Source organism: Ursus maritimus, unplaced genomic scaffold (assembly GCF_017311325.1).
Source record: "Ursus maritimus isolate PB19 unplaced genomic scaffold, ASM1731132v1 scaffold_2, whole genome shotgun sequence".
Lineage (NCBI taxonomy): Eukaryota > Metazoa > Chordata > Mammalia > Carnivora > Ursidae > Ursus > Ursus maritimus.
The window spans coordinates 97001242-97027330 of record NW_024424452.1 but is presented as its reverse complement, the minus strand read 5'-3'; the positions used below and the strand labels follow the sequence as shown (position 1 = coordinate 97027330).

The following is a 26089-nucleotide window of genomic DNA, read 5'->3' as shown; positions in this document are numbered from 1 at the left end:
AGTCAATTGTCAGAATCACCTGGGGTAAAATAGGAAAATACAGATTCCTGGGCCCCACGCTTTGTTTCTTACTGAGTCCGAGACTCTTCAAAGGTGGCATTCAGGAATGTGTGTTCCTACCTGATAATTATCTGGGCTTGGCCACCACTGATCTATTGAACCTATGCTTAAATTCCTCCAGTGATGGGGAGCTTACCTCTTTTCAAGAAAACCTGACCACTAAAAAAAAGAATTGCTGTTGTGAAAGTTCTCTGTTAATTGAGTTCAAAATTTGGCTCCCTGAGCTTGTAATATTCCTTAGTGCCAGTTGCATTTTCTGGAGCCTCACAGAATGCCTCAGTTCCATCTTGTGTACTCAGTCTCCTGCAGATATTTGAACACAGCCTGTGACCCAACGTCATGGCACATTTTCAGAGTACTCGACCTGCCAAGGGCTTGAGGGAGATGCAGAGATGAGACATCATTGCCAGGATCCTTCCAATGATCAGGCCTTGCTGAGAGATTGAGGAAAGGTCCACCTCATAGTGGACCCCGTCAGTGGAGAGTCCTGGGGGTTGTCCAGCTGGTGTGGGCCATGTGTACCCTTCACCTCTCTGCATACCACCCCATAGGAAAGAGTCCCTGTTTTTCTGCATGGCCAGCACTTGCTTTCTGAAGGCAGTGCTGTTTTCCTTCGGAGGCTTTGAGAGACTCAGCCAGCCATGGCGGTTCAGATAGGACCACAAGCATCACTTCTGTTTAGAGACCTTCAGTAGCACTCTCCCCTTGCCTCCAGCGTAACGCTCAAACTCCTAACATGGTATTCAAACAAGCTGGCTTTGACCTTCCTTCCCACCCCCACCCCTCTCATACATACACACTCACCCTTTCAGAGATGACTGCTTCCCACTCTGAGTGCATTCTTATGCTCCCAGATCTTCTGTTGGGCCTCGCATTTGTTCATCCTTTTACATCCTGGTAGAGTTCTATCTCTCTTCCTAAGCTTAGATTTTACCTGCTCCCTAACCCCAATTCCAGGTAGAATAACTCCCCTCCCTATACTAGTGGTAGTTCGTACTAGTGGTAAGTCTGCTATGAATTTGAATCACAGCCACTCTTGTGTCCTTCCCTGCTAGACTCTGAGCTTGTTGAAGACAAGGACTGTGTCTCATTTATTTGGAATCCCCCAGTGCAAAGCACAGTGCCAGGTCCTTAGCTGAGGTGTGTGTGCCCACAGAAGTGGGTTAGTTTTCTTGTCTGTGTGTCTTTTGGATTCTGATGAGTCTGCCACAGGGAGCTGGAGCCCTGTTCCCAGCGCCAGCCTTCTCTCCGTAGTGGCCTGGGGCCCCATCAGCTCCCAGAAGAGTGCTGTTAGGAGCTGATAATTAACAAGCAGGGCATGAAGCCTTGGCTGCCTCAGAGGCAAAACTGGTATTTAAACAATAAAGTTTCTCAAATCAAGAATTAAAATGTCTGTTTAGGAAGCAGCTACATCCAAACAGAAGCCTGCCCAGCTAAGATAAATGGAATAATGAGCGGAGCCAAAGGGCTCGCTCTAACCCTGAGGGGTTCCCGGGGGACGCGGCCTGGCTGGGGGCACTGGAAAGGCAATTTTCTGTTTCTGCTCTCTGCTGTGGGACTGCCTGGGGAGCAATGGGGGGCTTCTTTAGGAATGGCAGTCAATGTTCCCTTTCACTGCCAGTCTGTATAGATTAGACTCATTTTGCCCAGTGGGGCAAGAAGAGAAATTTGGAAAAACAGGGTAGGAATAACCTGGGGGCCTTCTCGAAGGTAATAAAGCACACTTTTGTCTTCAGTGATACATGGAGATGGTTCAGTCCCACCTGGCGGTGTCTCGTCTTGTTTTCTTCTGATGCTACTAGGGTTGAGAGGAGAGAGCTGACATTTGGGCCTCCTCCCTTCTTAGGTCAGAACCGGGGTGTGAGGAATTCCCCAGACTCTTGCTGCTGCCCAAATACTAACCACAATCTCCAGCTCCACTGTTCTAAGAAATATGCGTACCAGGAACAGCCCGTGGCTGCAGAACCAGGGCACCTACCTGCTCCAGCGGCAGAGGCTTCCTGTGTGTGTGTGTGTGTGTGTGTGTGTGTGTGTGTGTGTGTATGCATGGGGTCATTGAGAGTCCCCTGCAACCTGTCACCAGGACACCTGCCTCTTGCTCAGCTGCAGAGGTCAGCGGGAGGTGCCTTTTCAGAGTCTGCTTCACTGTGAATGAAGCAGAGAGCCCACCTCAGAAAGCCAGAGGGCCTGCTGAGGGGTCTGTTCCACAAGTTCACCGGGGTATGTGGCCAGAATTAGGGTCGCCTGATGAACATCTTTTTCAGAGAGTGGGTGGGGGGAGACTACTGTCAGATCCAAGAGACAATCCGAGATGTATACATATATATGTATATAGTTTGAATACAAAAATACTGGACTTTCTGAAATGTTAACATGACTTATGTCATGTCTGAGTGTCTGTCACTCATTGTGACCTCTCCATTGGTATCTGGCCCATGATGGGAAGAGGGTTGGGTGAGAACCCTTGCCTGCCATCCCTTTCATTTTCTCTGTTGGGATTAGTGGTGTTGGTGGCTGAGCTTACCCAGACTATGTGTGACACTTAGGGTGGTGACCTCTCACTGACCACAGGTGTGTACGTTGTGTGCAGTGACCCACTTACCCATAGAGCCAAATGCAAAACAGTTGGGGTAGTTTAGGAGGAACCTTGATAAAAGAATGAAACCCACTGGCTCACCTAGGGTTGAACTCTCGTCTTTGGTGACATAAGTATAGACGATTACAGCCAGTGTTGGCTTGGGTGTCTCTTTGATGAAGTTCTAATGGTCCTTGTAGAGACGTCACTAGTTGAACTGAATGGTGAAGATTCCATAAGCGTGTGTGCGCTCATTAATCTGTTCACCCATCTGTTCACTGGAAGTTTATTGAAGGGAAAACACGTAAGCAAAGTTTTTCTTACCTCCTCCAAGTGGTAGGAGAGCTACGTTCAGGGGTCAGGGTGAATGTGGAGGAAAGAGCCACCCATTTCTCCAAGCACTAGACAGTCCTGGAATGTGTTGGTGGAATGCCCATCCTGAGATGCTCTGTGAGGAGATAAATCTGGGAAACACTCTGCATGTACGTTAACATTTTAAAGGCTCTGAGAAGTTCTGTAGTAAAACAATCTATTTGACTTTGTAAAACCCAGTGCTTCTGACATTTCTAGGATCCCTTTCTTACTTATTACTTATTAACATCCTTATAGACTGCTGTTTGAGAAATGGCAGTCCAGTCACTCTGCTCTGGGAGACCTGCCCAATGATTCGAGAAAAATTCACCTGACTCTAGATCAACACCAGTTTGAGAGGTTTTAAAAAGGTGTGTGTGTATGTGTGTGTGTACATATGTGTGGGTGCGTGTGTGATGGGGGGTGTGGCAGAGAAGGGCCCCCGGCAGGTGGCTCCTATTGAAGCTGGCCCTGTCTGCACCCCTGCTGGCTTTGTGCTCCTGGAAGAGGCTTTTGTCCTGGCTTGAACATGCCGTACGGCAGCTACATCTGTCACGCCTGGGAGCGGCGGTTTGCAGCGTGGGGGGTGAACAAGCAGTGAACAGACACCCTGCTTGAGGCCCAGGCTGCTGAGAGTCCCCCCATATCGCAGGGAGGGGCTGGTGATCCCGAGGCAGCTGCTTGCTAATCCCGGAAGTGGAGGGGAGCAAGATTTACTCCCTTATCTCTGCATTCTCCTTGTCCGATGGGGGAGATTGTGTTGAACCTCGAGGTGGTAGCTGGGAAGAAGCAGGTGGGCAGGATATTTTCTCCCCTTCACCAACCACAAGGCATCCGGAGGGTGGACCAGGGTGGAAACGCACTTAGCTCTCCATTACCCAGTGAGGTGGAGATGAAGCCAGTTTGGTTTAAATTGAAGGAAGAATTCAGAATTATGAGGTGGATTTAGTAAAGTTTGCGGTGTTTTCAAATGTGAGCGTCCCGGCTAGAATTGCTTTTAGACCGCTGGTGACAGGAGATGGGTATGAGTGACTGCTTCCCCGATGGCTGGCTCCTTGCGAAAGGTCTGGGAGGCCTTACTGGGTTCTTCACCTGGAACAAACCCAGGTCCAGGGAATTCCCGAGGCTGGTGCAGCCCTCAGTACCCTTCCTGTACAGCTTTGCTAGGAGGAAAAGGATTTCTGAGGAAATTGGCAACTGGGAAAAAAATGGGGGTAGGAATCAGTTACTCTTCCTGGAGTTTATACGTGTCCAATGTGGGTAGACCTCTGTGTAATTAAGGCAGGCTCAGGATTTCCCTATCTGTTTGTACGGATGTATGTATTAATATATATGTATATTTTATGCTGCTTTTCCTCTTTTGACCTGCTCCCAAAGGGGGAGGAGTTCGTCTGTCCTTAGGAACTAGGGTGAGGTGTCCCTTACCTCCTGGCTTCTCTGGCCTTGTCTTGCCATCCCCTCAGTCACAGCCACAGAGGCCCAGAGTCATTTAGATGGGGGAGGAGCAAACCCAATCCCTCTGAATGTTGCCCTGGTTAGTAGAGAAAAGGCAGATGCTGTCCCTCCGTTCCCCCTGCACAGGAAGTCTGGGTGGGCCAGGCTTTGGTTTGGGAAACAGGAGCATTAGCGGCTGCTGCCAACTGGGGTTGTGTGTGCAGACTCCCAGGCTCCAGCGTCTCCGGAGGGAGCAGCAGCTCTGACCCCCATGGACTTGCTCCGGTCCCCGGGGAGGGAGCCCTTGCCAGGAACCTCTGAGCTAACTGGAGGTGGGTGTTGGGTAAGGGTGGCGGAGGACTGGGTAGTAGGAGAGGAGTAGGGGATGACTCCCTCCTTCCCCCATCAGCTGGGGATGCATCACCACTGCTGGGAATGCGTTCGGGCCACTTCTAGACAAATTGGTCATTATGGAAATTCTTTCTTACCCCAGGGCGGGGCTTTACTTGTTCAGAAGAATCTTTAGATGTCCTGGCCACGAGGGACCAAGCCATTGACCTGCTGACCCTTCAGGGCTAAAGGACAGGGCAGTGTCTGAGTCCCCATTCATGTTATTTCTCTCTGTCTCCCTCCTTGTGTCATTCTGTCTTCACCTGGTCATATGTCATGGCGGTCACCTGGTGTGTCGTGGGCATGGAAGTGGGGGAGCGGTGGCACCGTATGCCTCGCCTTCCTCTTTCCCGCAGGTCCTAGCCTTGCTGGGTCCCCACTCCTGTCATGGCCCCACTTGCAGCTGTGGCACATCTGGACCTAGACGGGGTGTCCTGTTGTCCTGCGTAATGAGGATCCCAGACTTCCCCTAGGTGATTGGCCACAGTTATTCCGAGGGAGGAGCGGGATTTCCCCCACCCCCAGGCACTCCAGAGACTTCCTCCAGGCTCCTGGCTCCCATTTCCGAGTCTCCATCTCTAAGCAGTCCGCTCTCCTGTTCCTTCCCTACCCCCACCCCCACCCCAAGGAGAAAGGCGGGAAGGAAGTCCTGCCAGAAGTTGTTTTTTGGTTTGTGAGGTAACGGTCTTTGGATTGAGAAACACACATGTACCCTCCCCTTTAAGATCTGAGGCCAGAAGCACTAGACTCTGGTTTCCAGGGAAACCAGAGGGGGCTGGTTATAAGTACTGAAATCTGGGAGGGGCCCCCAGGTCTCCTGTGCTTTTCCGGGGAATCTGCGTACCTTGTTCAGGGCCCTGGGTTGTAGCCCTCCCTCTGTGCCCAACCAGCAGGGGAACCATGGCAAATATCTCAAACCCTCTGCACCCTAGTTTCCAAGTGCCTAAACTAAGGATCACGCCGGCTCCACCTGGATTATGGATTTAAAGGTGACCTTATACACAGAAGGGCTTTGGAATATATACAAATTAAACAAATTTTAAGGTTGTGTTACTTACCTAGGAAGAGAGAATCGTGTCAAAGAATACAGAGTTACAGAAACCTTAGACCTCAGGGAGGCTAGGTGTATCTTAGATTGTACAGGAGAGGAGACAGAGGAAAAGTGACTTGTCTACAGGTGGGTACTCAGCAGTTAATTGTAGAACTGGGACTAGAACCAGGTCAGTCAGCTTTCTGGCATATCCTTCTATCCCTTGGCAAACTCCAGGATGTGTGTCCTTGGGGTAAAGAGCCACAGAGTAGAGAAAACAAGCCACAGAAAATCAGACAGTCTTGTATGCCATCAGGGGTAAATTATCCATGCCCTTGGGGGTAGGGGGAGGATAGTAGAGTAGATAATCTTAAAATTATTGAAATTGGATTTTTCCAAATACTATTGATTCTGTTTTTTTCCTCTAACAAATGTATCCCCTTAATTCTCTGGGGTTTCTACAATGTTCTGTGTCCCAGAAACCTGCTGTGTGTTGGGGGGTGGGGTGCTCCTGCTCATTGATTCCGTGTTTGCTGTGGCTAACCTACAAAGTGGATAGTCCCCATGCAGCCAGGTAAGAGCTGGTTATACCCAGTCCCTTTCTTTGGGCACATGTTGGTACGATAGCCAGCTCCCCACCTTTCGCCTGTAGGACACTGGCCAGAGCGTGCGGAAGCTACCACAGCATCTGTGTTCTTTGGCTCCCGTCTAGAAACATGGTTTGCGCAGATGCAATGAAGAGTCAGCTGTCAGGGCTGGAAAGCACATTAAGGATCCTCTAAACTGGTCCCCTTAGTGTCCAGGGGCAGGTACCAAGGCCAGCGAGGGGCAAGGACTTGTGTGGGGCCAGAGCATCAGATCGTGACGAAACTGGCCTCATGGGAACAAGGGCTCGCGACAGCAGAGGTATGAGCACCGACCTCACATGTGTTCCATCTTGGCTGTGATTGCCTGTCCCCAGGTCAGCCGGGCCTTTTGTAATTGTGCCCTTGAGAGGCCCCGGTGTTGGCCGAAACAGTTCCTCTTCTTTCCCTTGGCCCCCCCACCCCCAGCCACCTCTTTTCCCCTTGTGATCCCTACTAGCTGTTACTTCCTGTCCTCCTCCCCCACTTTTTGTTACGAAACATTTTGGATACGCAACCGACTTGAAAGAAATGTCCAGTGGACGCCTATCTCCCCAGCCACCTAGGTTCTACCATTTACATTCTATTCTGCTCGCTTTCTCATGCCTTTCCCCATCTTTCCCTCTCTCACCCATTTATCAGCCTTCTTTCGGGAGTGCATTTTATAGAAAGTTGCAGACATCAGTACATGTCACCCCCAACATTTCTACATATATAGGTATTAATTAGAGTTTGGTATTTGTTCATGCATTTCTTTTTTTGGCTGTTGGTGGTAAAATGTATGTAACGGTGAAATGCTCAAAATTTAAATATATCCTTTCACGAGTTTTGATAAATACTTCCATCTGTGAATTCCAAACCTCTGTCAAGATACAGAACAAACATGGGGCTTCTGGGCGGCTCAGTTCATTAAGTGACCAACTCTTGATTTCAGCTCATGTCCTGATCTCAGGGTCCTGAGATTGAGACCCACCCAGCGTGGAGCAAACTTAAGATTCTCTCTCCCTCTGCCCCTCCCCCACCTCTAAAAAAAACCCACAACGATCTAGAACGTACTTTTAAAAATGTTTAGTAAGCTCCCTCACGATCCTTCCTAAACAATCACATTACTTGTGTTTCTTCACCATAGATTAATTTTCCTGTTGTGGAACATCATAGAAATGAAATCATCGGTATGAACTTTTTTATGTAAGGTTCATCCACACGGTTACCTGTATGGGTAGTTTGTTTCTTTGTATACTGAGTAGTACTCCATTGTATGGATATCATATAATTTGCCTATCCATTCTCCTGTTGATGCACATTTGGAGTGTTTCCAGTCTGGGGCTATGATGAATAAAGCTTATGAACATTCTTGCACAAGTCTTTTTGTGGACATAATGTTTTTATTTCTCTTGGGTCAATACCTGGGAGTGGGATTACTGGGTCAAAGGAGACTGTTGTTACTCCTTGTTCTGAGCCCTGCCCTGCCCTCTCATTGTGTTCTGCACTCAAGATTGGGAGTAGTGGAAAGTGCCTTATTGCTCATCTCGTTTATTCTTACTCGGTGTAGGCATCCCCCGAGAGCCCCCCTGACAGCCTCTGCCTGAATGTTTCCAAGGATGGGGAGCTTATTTATTACCTTACAAGCCTCTACTCTTTTTTCTTTTTTCTCTTTTTTAAGATTCTATTTATTTATTTATTTATTTGAGAGAGAGAGATGGAGAGAGACAGAGCACAAGCAGGGCAGAGGGAGAAGCAGACTCCTCACTGAGCAGGGAGCCTGACTTGAGGCTCGATCCCAAGACCCTGGGATCATGACCGGAGCCGAAGGCAGATACTTAACCAACTGAGCCACCCAGGTGCCCCTCAGGCCTCTACTCTTATGAGACAGCTCCTTATTGATTTCTGCCTCTTCTGTGTGACAGCCCTATAGAATTTCAGGACCCCTGTCCCATCTTGTCCCTCAGCCACTCCCTCAGGGTTTCTCTTCTTCAGGCTAATTGTCCAAGTTGATTGAACTGTTCCTCAGGGGACATGATTCTCAGACCTTTTACGTCCTGGTCATCACCCTCTGGAAGTTTAATGCTCTTTTTCAAATGGGTTGACCAGAGGTAAGCACTGGATTCTAGGTGTGGTCTGTGAGGTACAAAGTGTGGTTGGGCCAGGACTCCTGTCTTGATCTAGGTCCAGATCCACCCATGAGCTGAAGGCGATGTTCACTTCTTAGCAGCCACATGACGGCCTTGGAGCCAGATGAGTTACTGTTTGTAAAGAAACATCACAAACCTCAGGTGCTATTGAGAGAGTCCATCTGAAGTCATCTATAGCCTCTGATATTAATAGCATTCATTGTGTACTTTCTACTTGCCACCATCCCATTTACTCTCTGCCACCACCTTCTGAGAAAGGTGCCACTAAGAAGAACTTTGGTTTAAAACAGGATTTTTCAACTTTGGCATTGTTGACATTTTGGACCAGGTAGTTCTTTGTCGTGGGGTATTGTTTCATGCTTCCCAGGAATTAGCAACACCCCCAGCTTCTACCCACTTGCAATCCTGTCCATGACCCCCCCCCCCAAAGCTGCAACAATTAAAAATTTCTCTGGGTATTTTCAGGTGTCCCCTGTGGGTGAAAAGCATCTCAGGCTGAGCCCATTCTTAAGGCATGGAATTTAGTCATTGACAAAAGTTTAAATAATAAAGCTCTTCCTGAAGGACCAGCGTTATTCTTGAGTATGCGTACTTCTTATTATGTCTGTGTTAGGGGGACAGTCCTTGCTTTTCGCAGCTCTTCTATGCATGGATTTCACTTAGCACAGTTTAGCTAAAGAACACCAGTCCCCCAGTACAGCGCTTGCCATAGTGTATTAACTCTAAGTAATTGCAAGAGTCCAAGCTTTGCGACGAGCTCCCTAGTCCACAGATCACTGTGTACATAACAGATGTTTTTTAAGAATCACTGACCAATCGCATCCCTTCTTTCAGAGTCTGTCACTGGTGGTCACTCACTGCCCATCTGTTGTTGGGTTCACACACAGAGAGGAAAATGTGCAGTTGGGTTGCCTCCTTGTCCCCTACAGATAAACTCATGTGACATTTTACAAACATGGATAATCAGAAGAGGGGATTGACCAACAAAGATGAAATTTTCACAAAGAATTGAAAAGTGGTAGTGCTGGAAGTGAAATTGGAGCTGAATGTAAATAGAGTTCGAGGATTAATAGCTGATTGTGGGAACGTTGACATTGCCACCGTCAAGACTCTACAGACGAAGCCAGAGGAACTCTGGAAGGCAAACTCATTGACATGAGGGATTGTGACGAAAGGAGGAAGAAGTTCCAGAGGAAGTGACACGGGGGGAAAAACCTCACATCGAAGTCATTCTTGGAGGTATTTTGCAACATTGAAAGCACAAAGTATAAAATGTTAAACCGACCCACACTTCGAGCAGAGTCCGGCTGGTTCCAGGGGCTCCCTAGAAAAGATGCTCCCTCCACAGCGTGTGTCTGACAGCGAGAAGGCAGGCGCTGTCCAACTACTCGTGATAAGTTTTTCACAATGAAATAGCACACTCATTCTCAGCATCTAATATTTTTTATCACTGTGTACTAAACACAAGTCTTACTATTTTTTCCATTTCTCTATTCATTTATAACTGACTGTAAGAGAGTTTTTAAGGTTTTGACAAAAATTCCTAAAGGTCGTGGAACAATCTTAATTTTTTCCATTGATGATTAAGATTGCTTTGCACGGTCATTTGTGTGCCTCTGTATTACTGTGCAAAGCAAGTCTGTCTATATTTAGAGAAATGTGGGTAAATACACACACATACACAACATTTCTTTTGCTTTTTCTCTTTTTTCAAAATATTTTACAAAAATAGGATCTGACTGTATGTATCAATTTATAGTTTGCTTTTTTCCTGGAAGAACAGCTTTTTTGGAGAACTTCTGATCTCAGTATATCTAGACCCACCTCATTCTTTGTGATAATTGTGTATTATTTTATGTATCAATATGGGTGTACCGTAATTTATTTGACCACTTTTCTGTTAGTGGACATTTAGTTTCTCTCTAGCTGTTTTTTTTTCTCCACGTGAAAGAATACTGAAGTAGAGTCTGCAGATACCATCACTAGCCCCATTGAATGGATGAAGATAGTGTGATTAGAAAGGAAAGAACCAGAGCACTTGGCTGGCTCATTTGAAAGAGCGTGCTACTCTATCTCGGGGTTGTGAGTTTGAGCCCCATATTGGGGGTAGAGGTTACTTAAAAATAAAATCCTAAAAGAAACCAGCAAAAAAGAAAGTGTAGTGACTGCCTAAGTTCAGGCAGCTACTAAGCTTAGAGCTGGCATTTGAACTTGGGACTGTCCAGTTCTAGGTCCTTGCTTTTAACCATAGTGCTTTACAGCTTCTCCTCTCTTTTCTTAGAAGTAGCCTTTCCCAACCATAGCAGCAACAGCACGAAGTAGTAGAGTTTACTGAACGAGGCACAGATCTAATTGTAAACGTATTGTTACTCCTCTTACCTAACCAACAACCCTACGAGGCAGATACTGTTATTATATCTGTATTACACTGAAGAAGGTTAGGAGACTCCTGGGGCCATGGCTCTTTAGTGCAGGAACTGGGGACTCCTCGGACAGCCTGGCTTCAGCCTTTTGCTCTCGCTCCTCATGGTACATGGATCTGACTGGAGAAAGGTCTGCTTTATCATGTGTTATGGTAGATGCCTTTTTTGACCATAGGACTTTGTGTTGGCCCATATTTTCACCTGCTGTAATCTTTTAGAAATGTGTTACCTAGCACACTTCCAGCTTTGGGTCACCTGCAAGTCTGATGAGCTTGCCGTCTAGTCTTTGTCTCCAGCCAGCCCGTTGATAGAATACTAGGCAAAGTCACAGAAGGCATTTCTTAATTTGTCACTGGAGGTGTTCTCTGGGTTTAGTCAACAAGCACCCAACTTGAGTACAGCCATAATGCCATGTATGGGGCTGAGGGTTTGAAATCAAAGTTAAACAAGATTTAAGGGAACATGGTGTGTCAACGATACCTCAAAAAAGAAAAGAAAAGAAAAGAAAAGAAAAAAGAAAAGAAAAGAAAAGAAAAAAGGTGACTAAGATATGGTCCCAGCCTCTAGGAGGCTCACGGTCTACACAGCAGGGGGAGGAATGGTCTTGTAAATAACACCATGAGTGTAGAAGTAGGAGTTTAACAAGAGTCTTGTGAGAGCAGAGAGGAAGGAGGGGCTGACTGTGCCTGGAGGTCATCAGGGAGGCTGCACAGAGGGGGGTGACACTGCATTGGTGCTTGAAGGATGTGGATGTGGAGGCATGACTTGTTTGAGGACAGTAAAGGTCAGTGGAGCTCGAGTAGAGAGAATGTGTTGGGAGGGGAGGGCAGAGGGAATGTGGGTAGGAGCCAGGAAAGACCAGGCTAAGGAATTTGGGTTTTGTTCTGTTCACCAGTGAACATGTTTAAGGAAGGCTGTGTCCTGCTCATAGTCGCCTTTCAGGGCTTGGTGCCAGATGTACTGGGACAGACGAAGGCTACCATCTAGAAAGCAGTCAGAAGGCACACAAGACAAAAGGGACCCAAGCAAGTGGCAGCAAGACTGCAAGAGGGAAGATGGATTTTTTGGAGATCTTTCCAGAGACAAAATCAGATTGGTTCTGTGGGTGAGGGTGAGAGGGGGAGGATGACTAGTTCAAGATTTACCTCTGGGGGCCTGGCTAGATGTGATGTCATTGTCATTTACTGAAGCCGAGGAGCAAGTCAGAGGGGGCGTTGAGTTCAGTTTAATGCATGTTTTGCCTGCCTCAGATCCATTAATAACACGTTCTTATTGGTCATCAATAACAGTCACAAATATAGCAGCGTGTTGTCATCTCACCCTTTCTTTCTTTGTCATGATAAAGGTCCGGCGAGGGACTGTCCTTTGACTCTGTAGAGGTCAGGGCCTCTTGCACCTGGCATTCCTTGGTCTATAATTTAGTAATTCTGCTTAAAAGGGTATTGAGCTTAGATGTGCCGTGGCTTCTCAGGGAACCCAGGTTGGGCAGTGATGGTGCAAGTCACAATCTGTTCTAAGCTTTGCCAGAGACGGATGTGAAGTTAAGCAGTCCTTCTTAATAACCATTCTGTTTACATATTGTGTCTTTCTCCTGGATCTGCTTTCTTGACTAGTCTGTCAACTCCTTAAATTCCCAAGTGTTCAGTCTGGTGCCTGGAGCATGGTGGGTGCTGGGGGCTGGATGCTGCCGAAAAGCAGGGCACTGCTGTCTCCACCTTCCCACGCCCTCTGCATGGTTCCCGACAGTGGTTCTGGAATTACGCCCACAGGTCATCTCTGCATCCTGGGATGTGAGTCCTCTACGGTTGGCGTCTTGTAACTCTGTCATCCTTGGGTGCCTATAAGTTGGTCCTGGTCCAGCTTCCTTTTGAGGTTTCCCTTCAGTGTGTGTAGATGTTTAGCTTGTTGCAATTGGAAGAACTTTCTCCTTGATAAAAAGGATGGAACATAATGGAGGTGAACATTCCCTCATTGTCTTGTCATTTCTGTAGCTTAGGGCCTCAGCCCCCATGAGGGGCCCCCGTCCTCCGTGGTTTCTCTTATGGCTTTGCATGGAGGGTGAAGACAGCCTCGAGTAGTTCGTGTGTTTCCGCAAGCCCTGCTCGCTCTGTTTTGTAAGCCCACGCCACTCTCAGCTTCTGTCCTGTCTTCAGTGTCTGAGCTCATCAGGGCTCCCTGCGCTGTGGACCTAACCATCCGTGGCTGCTTCCTCCTGCTTTCTTTTTCAGGGATTATTGTGCTTTACGTGGTCAGAATCTACTTGAGAGAGACCAGACCTCATCTTGTGGGATCTCTGCTCCTGCTGCTCCGTTGTGCCAACAGCTAAATATTGGTTTTCTGCAGGTCTAGGCTTAACAATTGTTTTTGTCCCCTGGTTTTTTTCTTCCCTCCTTTGAACTCTAAAATGACAAGGTTACTTCCTCTCAAGGTTACTTTTGCTAACTACGGGTGTTTTGTTTTTCCTACGTAATTTACTAGACTTTACTTCCTGGTTAGAACGGAGGTCAAGGAGCATTTCCCTTCCTTGCACCTCTGGCTTTGTGACAGATAAACTCTTTAGAAAGGCACGGCAAGAATTTGTCAAGCACCATGCTCTTAGCAGGAAAAAAAAAAGCCTTGCATCTCTGGCTCTGTCAGATGTCCTTGTGTTCACGTTGGGTGACGTGAGCTCTCTCTTGCGTCTGGACCATTTCTGCTAACTGTGGGGAACGGTGGTTCATATCTTCTACCATCGATCTCTCCTAGGTGACTGCACGAATTACTTAACTTCTGGTTCTTTTACCTTTTCTCTACACTCTGCTGTCCTCCTATCTTGGGCATGGAATTGTAGAGTTGTTGTCAGGGGTGGGGTGCGTGTGTGTGTTGCCCTTATGATTTGCAGGACCCTTCTCTTTTTCCATTTTTTTCTCTCTCTCAACTCTCTCCACCTCCCGTTAGATCTGTTGATGAAGGCATACATGCCATGAATCTCATTCCACTAAATTGGAGTGGTGACAATGACATAGCATTTACCATTTCTAATTAAGAATTTGAATTTGCTTTGTCACTTGTACAGGGTCAAGTCGTTGGAGGCTGCATGGGCCAGAAGCAGTGTTGCTGACCTCCTTCCATCTTAACTTCTTTCTCTCTCTCTTTTTTTTTTTTTTAAGATTTTTTTTTTTGTATTTATCTGAGAGAGAGAGAGGGACAGTGACACTGCACGAGAGAGAGAGAGAGAGTGAGCACCAGAGAGCGAGCACCAGCGGAGGGAGAGGCAGAGGGAGAGGGAGAAGCAGAGTCCCTGCTGAGCAGGGAGCCTGACATGGGGCTTGATCCCAGGACCCAGAGATCATGACCTGAGCCGAAGGCAGATGCTGACTGACTGAGCCACCAGGCGCCCCTCTTTTTTTTTTTTTTTTTAAGATTTATTCATTTATTTGAGAGAGAGTGTGTGTGTTTGTACACATGCACATGTGAGCCAGGGGAGGGGCAGAGGGAGAAAATCTCAAGCAGACTCTGCCGAGGGCAGAGCCCACCATGTGGGGCTCCATCTCACAACCCTGAGATCACTATCTGAGCTGAAGTCAAGAGTTGGACGCTCAACCAACTGAGCCATCCAGGTGCCCTGATCTTGATTTCTTTTGATAATTTGTCCATCTCGGGTTCTTTAAAGTCATACCTAGGTACTACAAAGAACATGGCATGTTTTCTTCCTGCCACTGAGATTTTGTCTTAAATCCAGCTGGGAGAGGTGAGTGTGTTTCCTCCCTTCCACTGTCTACTTGTGTCCTCAGCAAAGATGCCGTGTACCCTGGTGTAAGCCGTGGGCTGTAGAGTGGCTCTGCTGGGCAGCCTTCCTTTCAGCCAGTAGGTGTACGTAGGTCTCTTCTCTACTAAGCTCTGTGCGGGGCCAGACAGATGCAGAGATGAACGGGGGCAGATCTGTGAACTGGGCAGGGAGGGGAGCCATGGCACCAATCAGCTAATACAAGCAGAAGAAAAGAACCTGGAACTTAGAGTGACCTGGGTCTGCCTCTTGCGCAGGCAGTGACTGGCCCTGTGCCCTTGGGCGGGTTGCTTCCCGGGCCTCGGCTGCCACACCTGTAAATGGAGTCAGCAACGGCCCCTCTTCCACGGGGCTATGAGGAGGCTTAAGTATAACGTATTTTCTAAAGAGAAAGTGCACCTGACACCTGGTTGGTGTGGTATGCATGAAAATTCCTCTTTCTCTTTCAAAGTCCTCATCATCTGCTGGAAGAAGGAGAAATATCTGTATCCCCCAGTCTTTCAGTTTCCTACCTAAGACTCCAGAGTACTTGACGTCCCCACTGTGTGCAGCCTTCCTTTCCATAGAAGTCAGAAGTGGTTAGCACTGGTGGTTTGGGGCCCCGGCCTGCTCTTCATCGTATTTCGGTTGTATTCTCCAGGAAGATGTGAGGTCTTTCCATCAGCTGCGTAGCTCTCATACTTAGGGTCACACCAGGTCCTTCTTCCTCCTGTGGCCAGGGTGGGACCCCCTGTCTCTGTTCCCCTCCCTCGCTAGCAGGAAGGTCGGCTTGCTTTGGGACCTGTCTCAGGTCAGAGGCCAAGTAAGAACTGGGGCATCCTGCATCTTAGAATCTAAGCCCCTCGGCTTAATTTTTAAAAAGAAATAGATCCAAATAGTACAGGAAGATATCACATGGAAATGAAAAGGGGGGGGGACAATAAAAACACAGTTTCTCTCTAGCACCTACTCCCTGGTGGTCAACACTCTTAACATTTTTGGAGGGTAAATACATCTAGAAAAGTTACAAGCATCTACAAGCCCATATACCTTCTCTCTACCTTCAGAAACAAAACCACCCAAATGGTATTGTATTTTCTATTCTGGTCAGTACTTTTTTTATTTTTCAAAATTTAAAAAACACACCAAAGAAGAAGACATTATCTATATTACCACCATTTACAGTTAACCATTAATTAACCTTTCGGTGTGTTTGCTTCTTGCCTTTATGAATATAGTTTAAAAGTTACTTAAGTAATGCCAGTGAAGGTCCGCCCAACAAACTAGGGTGGTAATGACAAAGCCAGAGTGTCATCCTGTCCTTGGTCTGCTCTCCCATGTGTGAGCGCCCTCTTCTCACCGCAGCGTGGATGCGGGGCTGCCTCTGTCCTGCACGGCCTGCACACCAAATCCCATGCCATTTCTCTGACCAGCCGCAAAGTGGTGGACATAGGTTGTTACCAGCTTGGGGCCATTAAGATGCTTCAGGAACGTATCTGTAGGGTGATTTCCTAGCTGGCAATGCCTTCGTCCAAGGTTTGAACATTTACAATTTTGAAACATAGGCCAAATTCCTCAGACAATGCACTAGTTCAGATCCCTCCCGAGCGTATGAGAGAGTGCCCTTTCCTCTCAAGTCCTGGCAGAAACCCAAGAGTTTTATTTTGTTTTGGTTTTGGTCAAACATTAAAACATTTTTGCCATTCTGGTGAAATTACTATCGTTGTTTTTATAAGCATCTCTCTCTTAATGAGTTGCATCAAGAATCGTTTGGCCATCTGTGTTCCTTTCTCTTTGAACTGCCTGTTCTTATTCTTTGGCCATTTTTATATTGGATCGTTAATCTTTTACAATTGATTTGCCAGAGTTAAGTTAGCCTTTTATCCATTATGTGCTGCAAATATATATATATTTTTAATTGTCATTTATGGTGTGGCTTTTAAGCTTCTGGCCTTTTCGTTCAGCCTTGGCCCTTGGTGGCTGCCCCGGGAAGGTCCTGGAGAGACAGGGTGGGAACCATGGGCAGGTCCAGCTCGTCTTCGGGGCAGTGTGGTGTGGTCGTCTCAAGGCTGTTAGTACCGGAGTCCCCATTGTAAGTTGTAGCCTTGTTCCTGGTGGGGATTTTTCCCTCTCGCAATAATGAAAGCCAATAACAAATAGAGAACCACTTTTACCTCCAGCCAAATACTTGAGAATGGGTGCACCAGCCAGGGGCCCTGATGCGGTCCTTCTGTGTATCTTTTACTTCAGTAACCTATAAACTCTGCTGTTAGATTTCTGCTTAGATCATTTTCTAGGGGAGGACCATCAGTAGCTCCTTACTGAGCTTTGCAGAAGTTCTAGAAGGGGGCATACTCCCCCCTTCCCCATAGATGTAGAGGTAATCGGTTCAACCAAGACTATCTGTCATCTCTTATGTTCCTGAGCTGGCCTAGATGTAAGGAGACAAGTGACCATGTTTCCAGGCTGTAAGCAGCTCTCAGTAATTTGGGGGGCCGTGGGAGAGTCTCCCTTATTGCCATTGCTGATAGCTGGCAGAACCCTAGTTAGTTCCTTTACGCACAGATCACAAGTTGTAATTTAAAAATGATTTTTTAGGGGCGCCTGGGTGGCACAGCGGTTAAGCGTCTGCCTTCGGCTCAGGGCGTGATCCCGGCGTTGTGGGATCGAGCCCCACATCAGGCTCTTCCACTGTGAGCCTGCTTCTTCTTCTCCCACTCCCCCTGCTTGTGTTCCCTCTCTCGCTGGCTGTCTCTATCTCTGTCGAATAAATAAATAAAATCTTTAAAAAAAAATTTTTTTTTTTAATTTTTTCATTGTGTACCTCCTGGATTCATATGGAAGTTCCATGGGGCACAGGCCTTATTTGCTATGTTATCTATTCTATCCCAGCACTCTCCAAAACAGTGTGTGGCACGTACTGGGTCCTCCGATGTTTGCTGAGCGATAGCATTCTGGGAGGGTGAGCTCATGTGCTGTGTGTCTCTTCCCTGTTTCCCTCCCTGGCTCCAGATCCAGGCATGGGGGCTTTGAAGGGGCCAAAGAGAGATCAAATGTTGTAAGGACACTGTCCTGGTCCGTTGTCCTTGTGACTTCCTCACACCTCCCTTTTTCACTAGCACAGGGCCGTGGGGTCCAGTTGCCCAGCTTCAGGCTGAAAGGAGAGGTGTAGAGATGGTTGAGCTGACGCAGAGGCCCACTAGCTGGGGAGCTGGAGGGCTAAGTCAGGGCGGAGTGGAGCTGGAGAGGACAGAGGATGATGGAACGGGTTGTGCTATAGTTCTCAGTGTCTGCTCACAACCCCCACGTCCCGCCTGGCAGCAGCCTGCACCTGCTGGCATGAGCTGCCTTCCCGCTCCAGAGTCCAAGACGGCAGCCCCCTGCCATGGGCTCGGGGAGGCCGAGCTGCCTGGCAGAGAAGCCCCAGCCTCTGCTCACTGGCCTGCTGGCCTGGGGGTGTGGGTGACAGCCTCCGATTTACATTTGGAGAGCTAAGCTGCTTTCTTTGCCTCTTTGAAAAGTGCAAATGCTAATTGTACATCACCTAGAAAATAAAGATCTAAGGAAGAAAAAATGAAGTCACTGTCATCCTGCTTTTCAGATAGAATTCCGATTAGCATTTTACTGAGTATGAATGCCATTCCTTTCACAGCCGGGCCCCCCAGGTATAAATAAATATATAGAACTGTGCTCTACATAATAAGGCGTTGTAACTTGGCTTTTCCACTTACTATCAGACACTTTCTGATGAGTCAGTGTAAGGAAACTAAGACTGGGATTTGTGCCGCAAAGAAAAAAACAGAGCGAGTGCCACTACTGCCCGTGACCGGCAGTGACCGAGTATCTAACACACGCGGGAATCCATTCCCCATTAAACGTTCTGTTCAAACATCACTTTCATGATTGATTGTATAGCTAAGTCTTGATTGCTATTGCTGGGCCCCCAGTTTCTGGTTGGTGTAACTGACTCGGGATTGGGATGCGCATGCCTTACGGCTCCATCTAGGAGAGTAGCTTAGGGTACAATTCTAAAAGCGGGATTTCAGGATCAAAGGGTTTGTACCTTCAGGCCTATATACGTTTTCAGCCCCCATTTTCGGCACTGATATCACAGACAGTCTTGTTAGATTCTGTGCCTCTGCCTTACCAGGGGTCTGTGGAAAGGAGCCTCCGGAGCGGTGGGGACAGGCATCAAATTGCAGCTCTGCCGCGGGCAGCTGCTGGGTATGAGGGTTCCCCGTTTGGAGTACTTAGCACCCGTTTAGCACAGAGCATACCGCAGGGCAGGGGCTCCCTTTCCCCTGCTCCCATGGATCCTGCTCTGTGCGGGGGGGTCGCTGGGACTCTGCCCACATCCTCCTCCTCTTTCCCTCTACCCCACAGAGCACCCAGCGCAGCCCTGACCGGTAGTTCCGGAGGGGTGCTGGTGTATGACCCTCGGGGCCTTTGCTGACCTCCTGCGGCCAGCGCCCGAGGAGGTCCGGTTTAACGACACACCACGCACCAGCAGCACACCCAGCGCCTGACTCAGGCTTTTGCATCACTCTTGGCTCCCAGTCAGCCTTGGGAAGGGATGGCTTCCTTCTCTCACGACGAGTGCACCCCGCCCCCAGCTGTCCAGTTGAGGTGGTGTCTGGAGGCAGAGGGAGAGCTCAGGGCTGGGACACCGAAGACTGCCTCCCTTCCAGCCTTCTGGCTTCCCCTCTGCCCGGTACCTGGAGCTATTCGTAATGCCTGAAATGAGATGGTTGCTAGCGGGACTCCAGCTGCCCACCCCCGTGGGAGTCTGCAACAGCATGGGTGGGAAGTGGGGGCATAATAATAACAGCAAATACTAATGTGCAGCTCACCACGTGCCGTGCTCTGCGCCTGGTAATCTCCGTGATGTACGTCTGTTTAATGAAGTGCCTCAGTTAATATAGGCGAGTACTGTTATTATCCTATTTTAACAGATAGGAAACTGAGGCACGGAGGGGTTAGAGACTTCCACCAGTTCACACACCTGGCAAATATTAGAGCTTGTGAAGAGGATGATCCCTTGGGGCCTAGGGCTTGTTCCTTCCCATCCAGTCCTCATTATCTTCGTTGCTGGTGAACTGTGCTTCAGGCCCTGGGCTCTGTTTCTTCCCATTTCTCTGGCTCAGCTAGGTTTAGGATGCTGACTACTCCCGAGTCTTTTCCTGTGGCCCCATGATGGAAGATTTGGTGGTGGTGGTGGGGATACTAGGGCCATAAGCAACCAGAACTGGGGGCCCCATTCCTCTTCCCTTCAGGTGCCAGCAAATTGAGGCATGGAACAGTGTTTTGGGAGAGCTCCCACGTCTTCCTCATTCTCCCTCATTGCCACTGTCATCCCAGAGGTTCCTCCCCAGGCAGTGGGCTCTGTGGCCTGGTCCCCGGCCCTTGCCACACTTGGTAGGTGGCCTTGCCTATTGCATTGCAATTTAGCACATGCAACAATTAACCTTTTCTACGGTGCAAGAGAATTTCAGACTCTAAGTGCAGGGGGTGGAGACAAGTCACAGTATCTGTTCCATGCTTTGTGCAGGCTTAAAATATTTCATAAACCCTTCCAGGCTTTTTGTGTCTAAGGCGTGCAGCTTCTTATTCGGAAGACCCTCCCTTCCTTTCTTCCTCCCTTCCTCCCTCCCCCCTTCCTTCCTTCCTTCCTCACTCCCTCCCTCCAGTCTGGGTTCCTGAGATCTATAGTCCTGGGCCCTTTGGCCTCCGCTGTCTTTGTGCATGCCAGAGAGGTGAGCCTTTCCTACCTTTCCTAGGTGACTCTGTTGGCTTCTGGTTGAAGCTGCTGGTGGCCCCTGACAGCACCTCAGGAATCCTGTTTCATTCCCTGTCTCCTCTGGCTTGGAGCTCAGCCCCCCCCCCCGCCCCCCGCTGCTGTTCTTTACTTAGCTCTGTACTCCAGATTAGCACATTCTTGATAGGCTCCCTCCAGGCTTTCTGCACCCCACAGCTGTCTACGAAACTCTTTTGGCTCTTCAGGCTCTTCCCATGACATCAGCCTGCTGGCCTGCCTGACTCAGTTGAAGGTCTTGCTTTCATGGCTTGAGTTGGTCTTCATATCCATTCAGGGATTTCTGATAAACATGTACCTGGATGCCAAGCGCCAGTCTTCTTGGGACATTATGGTGTTTCTTTTAGAATTTAAAAATACTGCTCCTTCCAATTTACTGATTTCATTAAATCTAATCCCATTTCACAAATGAGGAAACTTTTCAGAAAGGAAGGTTGGCCTACCTGACCCAAGTTAGGACGTACAGAGCTGCAGTGTGAGGTGTACACGGTTCCTGAGGCCAAGTGTGATATACTGGGGCTCGTCTACCAGGTGAAGAATTGTGTGTGAGCCTGGAGGTGGGATGTGAACCCAGGCTTTCTGACTGCAAATTCTCCTTTGCCACGTGGTCTAACCTGTCTAAGGCAGAAAGAGCAGAACTTGGAGTGCGAGCTCGGAGTTCAAGAGGGACTGAGGGGCCCTTGGGTTTGGGCCTTGGTATGTCCTCATTGAGCACCGCTGTGACTAAGGTTGTGGTCACTGGGCTGCAAACATAAACCCAGCCTGTAGTCTTGCTGGTGACTTGTACCGGCTTCGTCATGGACTCCAGCCTCAACTCAGAGGTGATGGAGAGGGTCCCTGTGCTGTGGCAGTGATGCTGCTGGCTTACAGTGACGAGTGCCTGTCTGATCACAAAGCACTCTTCGGAGGTATTCTTTCATTAGATGCTTAGAATGGCTCTGTGAGGAAGGGGCCCAGGTAGGTATTACCCCTTCACGTATAGAGGCAAAACAGGCTTAGGAAGGTAATGACCTCTCCAGGGTCATTGGAGATATTGACAAGTTCCAGACCCGGGCCCAAGTCCCCCACTGATTGTAAATCCATGACCTCATGTTGCCTCTGAGTAAATCTGCCAACTGTGCTTCTTCCTCTCTGGGCCACATAGTGATCGATGTACCTGTAGGGGGCGCGAGAGAGCTTTCTTATGTGGCTGCTCTGAGAACTTTTACTTCTGAACCCTTTGAGCTTATCAGTCATATAGCACATCATCTCAGTGGCTTATAAGTATTTTCCGTGTCTACCTCCCTTAGTACCCTGACAGCCCCCGCCCCCCCACCTGAATTCTTTCAGATTGGGACTCTTTTCTATTTCGTCTTGGCATCCAGCACAATGTGGGACCCAATAAATACCTGCTGAGTTGAATTACCTGCAAATGAAATTGGCCAGTGCCGCCTCCGGCTTTTCCTAAAGTATGGGAAAGGAAAATAAACTTTTTTCCTGGTCCATAATAAAGTTGTTGGTGGCAGAACTCCGAACCCATGCAGTGTGTCCAGATGGCCACTAGGTGGCAGTGTGACCCCACGGGGCCCTTGCCTCCTGCTTGCTCCCTGGGAGACGGAACTATGGGGACGTATTTGGGGATTGTCTCTGCAAGGTCAGCCTGCAGTTGTCTGTCTGAAACTGACAAGTCTCGGCCTCCACCCCTCTTCCTAAATCTTTGTGGTGTCATGGAAAAGGCTTGGGCTTTGGAACCTGCCAGGCTTGGATTCTAACCCTGGCTCTGCCTTTCCCTAGGAACTTAGCCCTGGGCACACTTACTATTTCTCTGAGCCTCAGTTTCCTCATCCCATAAAATGGCAGTTGCACAGTTAGAAAAGGCCTAGTATATCACGGACTGCAGCATGATGAATTCTAGTTTCATTGCTGGAAGTTCCTACGTGTGCCTTTCGCTGCCCTCCGTAATCTGGCTCCATCCTGGCCATGTGATCTTTCTGACCAAGCTTCCCGCCCTGTCCAGCAGATCTCTGAGCCTTTCCTGCTGCATCCGCCAGCTGTGCAGGGCTGTGTAGGGCTAGTCTGGAGGGCCCACAGAGGTGGTAAGTCTGTCAGGGTCTTTGTCTGAATTATTCTGACAGCTCTGCTCGTTGGGCATATGCCAGGCACATTGCTGGGCACTTTGCAGAATTGTTTCATTTAATCTTTGCAACAGATCTGTCCCCCATTTTACACAGGGTAGACCAGGATGCCTTTGGCTCCGAGCAATAAAAAACTCTACTAAAAGCAGTTTAGATAGTAAGGAAAGATGATTATCTTGCCAAAAACAAGTCCTGAGCGATGCTCGTTGGTGTCAGCAAGGACCCAGGTAGCTGTCACGTCTGCTGTTTGCCTTCCTCAGTGTGCTGATTTGTCCTTTTACACTGGTCTCCCTTATGGTGCTAAGGCGACTGCTGTGGTTCCAGGTGCCCTATGCGGGAAAGATGCTGTAGCTCCCTTGTGCTCCCTTTAAGAGGCCTCTAGTAGTTTTGTTACAAGGTTCTTCTTGGCCAGTGTTGGGTCTTAGGCTTGTTTCCAAGCTAGTCACTAGTAAAGGAATTCATGGGACTGGCTTGGATTCGTCAAGATTCAGCCCCTGAGGCTGGTGAGGGATCCAGGTTCCATTTGCCCCTGGCCCCCTGGTCCATGGAAGAAGGCACAGGAAGGAGGCTTGTGGGTTAAGGAAATTGCTCAAGGTGGCAAACCTAGTAAGAAGCAGCATTCAGACCCCATCAGGCTGACTCCCTAGGCCGTCGGTTGGTTGAATGAAATTAATCACAGAGGTGGAGAGCACATTGTTCTGGGTTTGGTGTGCTGAACTTTGAGGGATCTTGGAAGTACCTTTTTTTTACTGATTCTGAGTCTCTCCTTTCTCTAGGCTCCTTTCTAGAATGGTATTCATTTTCCTCAGTCTGTCTTTCTCCTCAGTGCCTCCTTTACCCCCAGTCTCCCAGTGCCCGACGGCTGCTTGCCTTCTAGCCCCATAGCTAGGAAGGGCCCCCCCCAGACAGAATGGTCCAAGGGCTGATTTCAGTGTGGCTGTCAAGGTCCCGTGGGGGTCATCTCTAGGTTTCTTTTAGATGAGGGAAGGGAGCTGTAAAACTCTAAGTCAGGATTTAGGACAGGCCAGAGAAAATGCCAGGGGAGCTGGTAGAGGCCCAGCAGTAGCAAGGAGTTTATGGTCCACCAGTGGGGATGTCAGTGGGCACCTGGGCCAGGGCTTTGGGATGGACTCATGCCGGGCGCAGCCAGCTGTCCACCCGTGGAGACAGTGCAGTTATATAGGCGGCCTTTTGGCTTGCAGATGCTTCAGGATTGCCCCAAGGCCCGCCGGGAGGTGGAGCTGCACTGGCGGGCCTCGCAGTGCCCCCACATCGTGCGGATTGTGGATGTGTATGAGAACCTGTACGCGGGCCGGAAGTGCCTGCTGATCGTCATGGAGTGGTAAGCAGCCCTGCCTGTTCCCCTCCCCCAGCCTGCCCCACTGCCCACTCAGGCCCCTCACCTCTGGGGACTGCCACGTCTGCACCCCGAAGCGGGAGATGGCCACGGCTGATTTCTTTCAGTGGGGAGTGGAGAGGGCTGGAGGGATGTCGTACCCGTCAGATCTGACTGTGGCTTTGTTTCAGTTTGGATGGTGGAGAACTCTTTAGCCGCATCCAGGACCGAGGAGACCAAGCGTTCACGGAAAGAGGTAGAAAGGGTCTGTTGTGGGGATAGGCCTCGGCAGGCAGGGCTGTGGGAAGGGGGGCTCCAGGGCCTGCTGCCTGCTCCAGCTCCTTGCTTCTCCGTTTCTAGCGTGGGTGGTGCAGGTAGGGAGCCTGGGGCTGCTTGGGAGGGGACTGAGTGCGCTGGGTCATCAAACCTAACAACACATCTTGTGCCTTCCTTTCTGTCTCCCACCTCACGGCTCCAGAAGCGTCAGAAATCATGAAGAGCATCGGTGAGGCCATCCAGTATCTGCACTCAATCAACATTGCTCATCGGGATGTCAAGGTACCCGCTGTTCAAGGTGCCCCTCCCCCCCGACCGAGGTGCGGCCACGGTGACCCCACATCCTTGCTGCCTGGTTCCTGAGGGCAGAGTAGGGCAGGGTGCCATTATCGGCCCTCTCTGGGCAAACCCCCAAACCCAGTAGCGAAGCCTTCTGTGGCTACGCCCAGCCCTGCGGTCCTCCTTCGTCAGTACCACAGTCATACCTTCGGTTTCTGTGTCCCTGTGGTGTTTGTTGGTGGTTCTCTGTGTTTGTCTCTTATCTCCAAGTACTCTGTCAGCCCTCAGAAGGCGGGGACGCTCCTTACGGCGTGCCCTTCAAGGGGCACAGATGATGGTTGAAAGGATGAGGGAAGGCAGGAATCCTTCCCCGTCTGATTCTCAGGGCTCTTCACAGGCTCAGCGGAGCTGCTATCTGTCTGTCTGTCTGTCTCTCCCTGTAGCCTGAGAATCTCCTATACACCTCCAAAAGGCCCAACGCCATCCTGAAACTCACAGATTTTGGCTTTGCCAAGGAAACCACCAGCCACAACTCTTTGACCACTCCTTGTTATACGCCGTACTATGTGGGTAAGTCCGGAGGAGGCCCGGGGAGCTCGTCGTTCCCCAGAGCTGTTCTCAGGTGCTCTCTACAGCTCTCAGGGGCCACTGGGCCTGTTGTGTCCTGACCCTTTCTGGAGCTGGCGTTGATGTGACCTGCCCAGAAGTAGAGCTTGTCAGAGTTAAGCTGGGTCAGAGGCGTTACAGGAGATTATAGGCAGGATTTTGTGCACTCGTGTAATTTCCCCAAGAAGAGCTGTCATTGTCCTCACGTTCCCCATGGAGTCTGGGGCATAGATTTTGTTCTAGAGCCCTAGCTGATTGGCACAGAATAAACTCCTATGCTTGTCAAATTAAATGGACAGCATGGGCTGGAAAGGTTCAGGAATTGTTTCATCTTAAGATTCTAGCCTCAGGATTCCTCTTCGAGGAGGATTTTCTGCTTTCCCCACCCAAACCCAGCTGTTCCCCCTCGTCCCCCCAGCTACGGTACCGTCATGGTGGGCTGAAGGGTTGGAGTGGGGACCGTGATCCACAGAGAAGTTGGGGTGTATCACAGTGTTCCAATGGCCAGACCTACCCACGTTGACCTTTGGTTTACAGCTCCAGAAGTGCTGGGTCCCGAGAAGTATGACAAGTCCTGTGACATGTGGTCCTTGGGTGTCATCATGTACATCCTGTGAGTGTGCCAGAGACGGCCTGCGGGCAGGCTGGGGCTGGGCGGGGGCAGGACGGAGAAGGAGGCCTGTACCTCTCTGGGACAAGAGGAAGAAGCAAAGGTTCGCACCCCTTCTGGATGGGGGATTCCCTGGGAATCCCCTGCATGTCCCCTTCTCTCAGTGCTTATTGGATTCTGATGGCTAAGCGGTGGGATAAACTAGCTAACAGACAGGAAAATGTGTGGTTTAGCTCCTTGGCGTGTTGGATTTCTGGGCCGTGTTCTTGACTTTATATATTGTGCCTGAAATC

General features: G+C 49.2%; 1 protein-coding gene across 1 annotated transcript in view; it reads left to right on the top strand.

Annotated features, from left to right (window-relative positions):
• The window catches only part of MAPKAPK2 (MAPK activated protein kinase 2), a 44429-nt gene that overhangs the window by 15220 nt on the left and 3120 nt on the right, over nucleotides 1–26089 (top strand). Inside the window, exons 2-6 of the mRNA XM_040636407.1 lie at nucleotides 23892–24031; nucleotides 24217–24281; nucleotides 24504–24583; nucleotides 25024–25150; nucleotides 25724–25799. Of these exons, the coding sequence (XP_040492341.1) occupies nucleotides 23892–24031; nucleotides 24217–24281; nucleotides 24504–24583; nucleotides 25024–25150; nucleotides 25724–25799 (488 nt within the window). The remainder of the gene's footprint in view (nucleotides 1–23891; nucleotides 24032–24216; nucleotides 24282–24503; nucleotides 24584–25023; nucleotides 25151–25723; nucleotides 25800–26089) is intronic.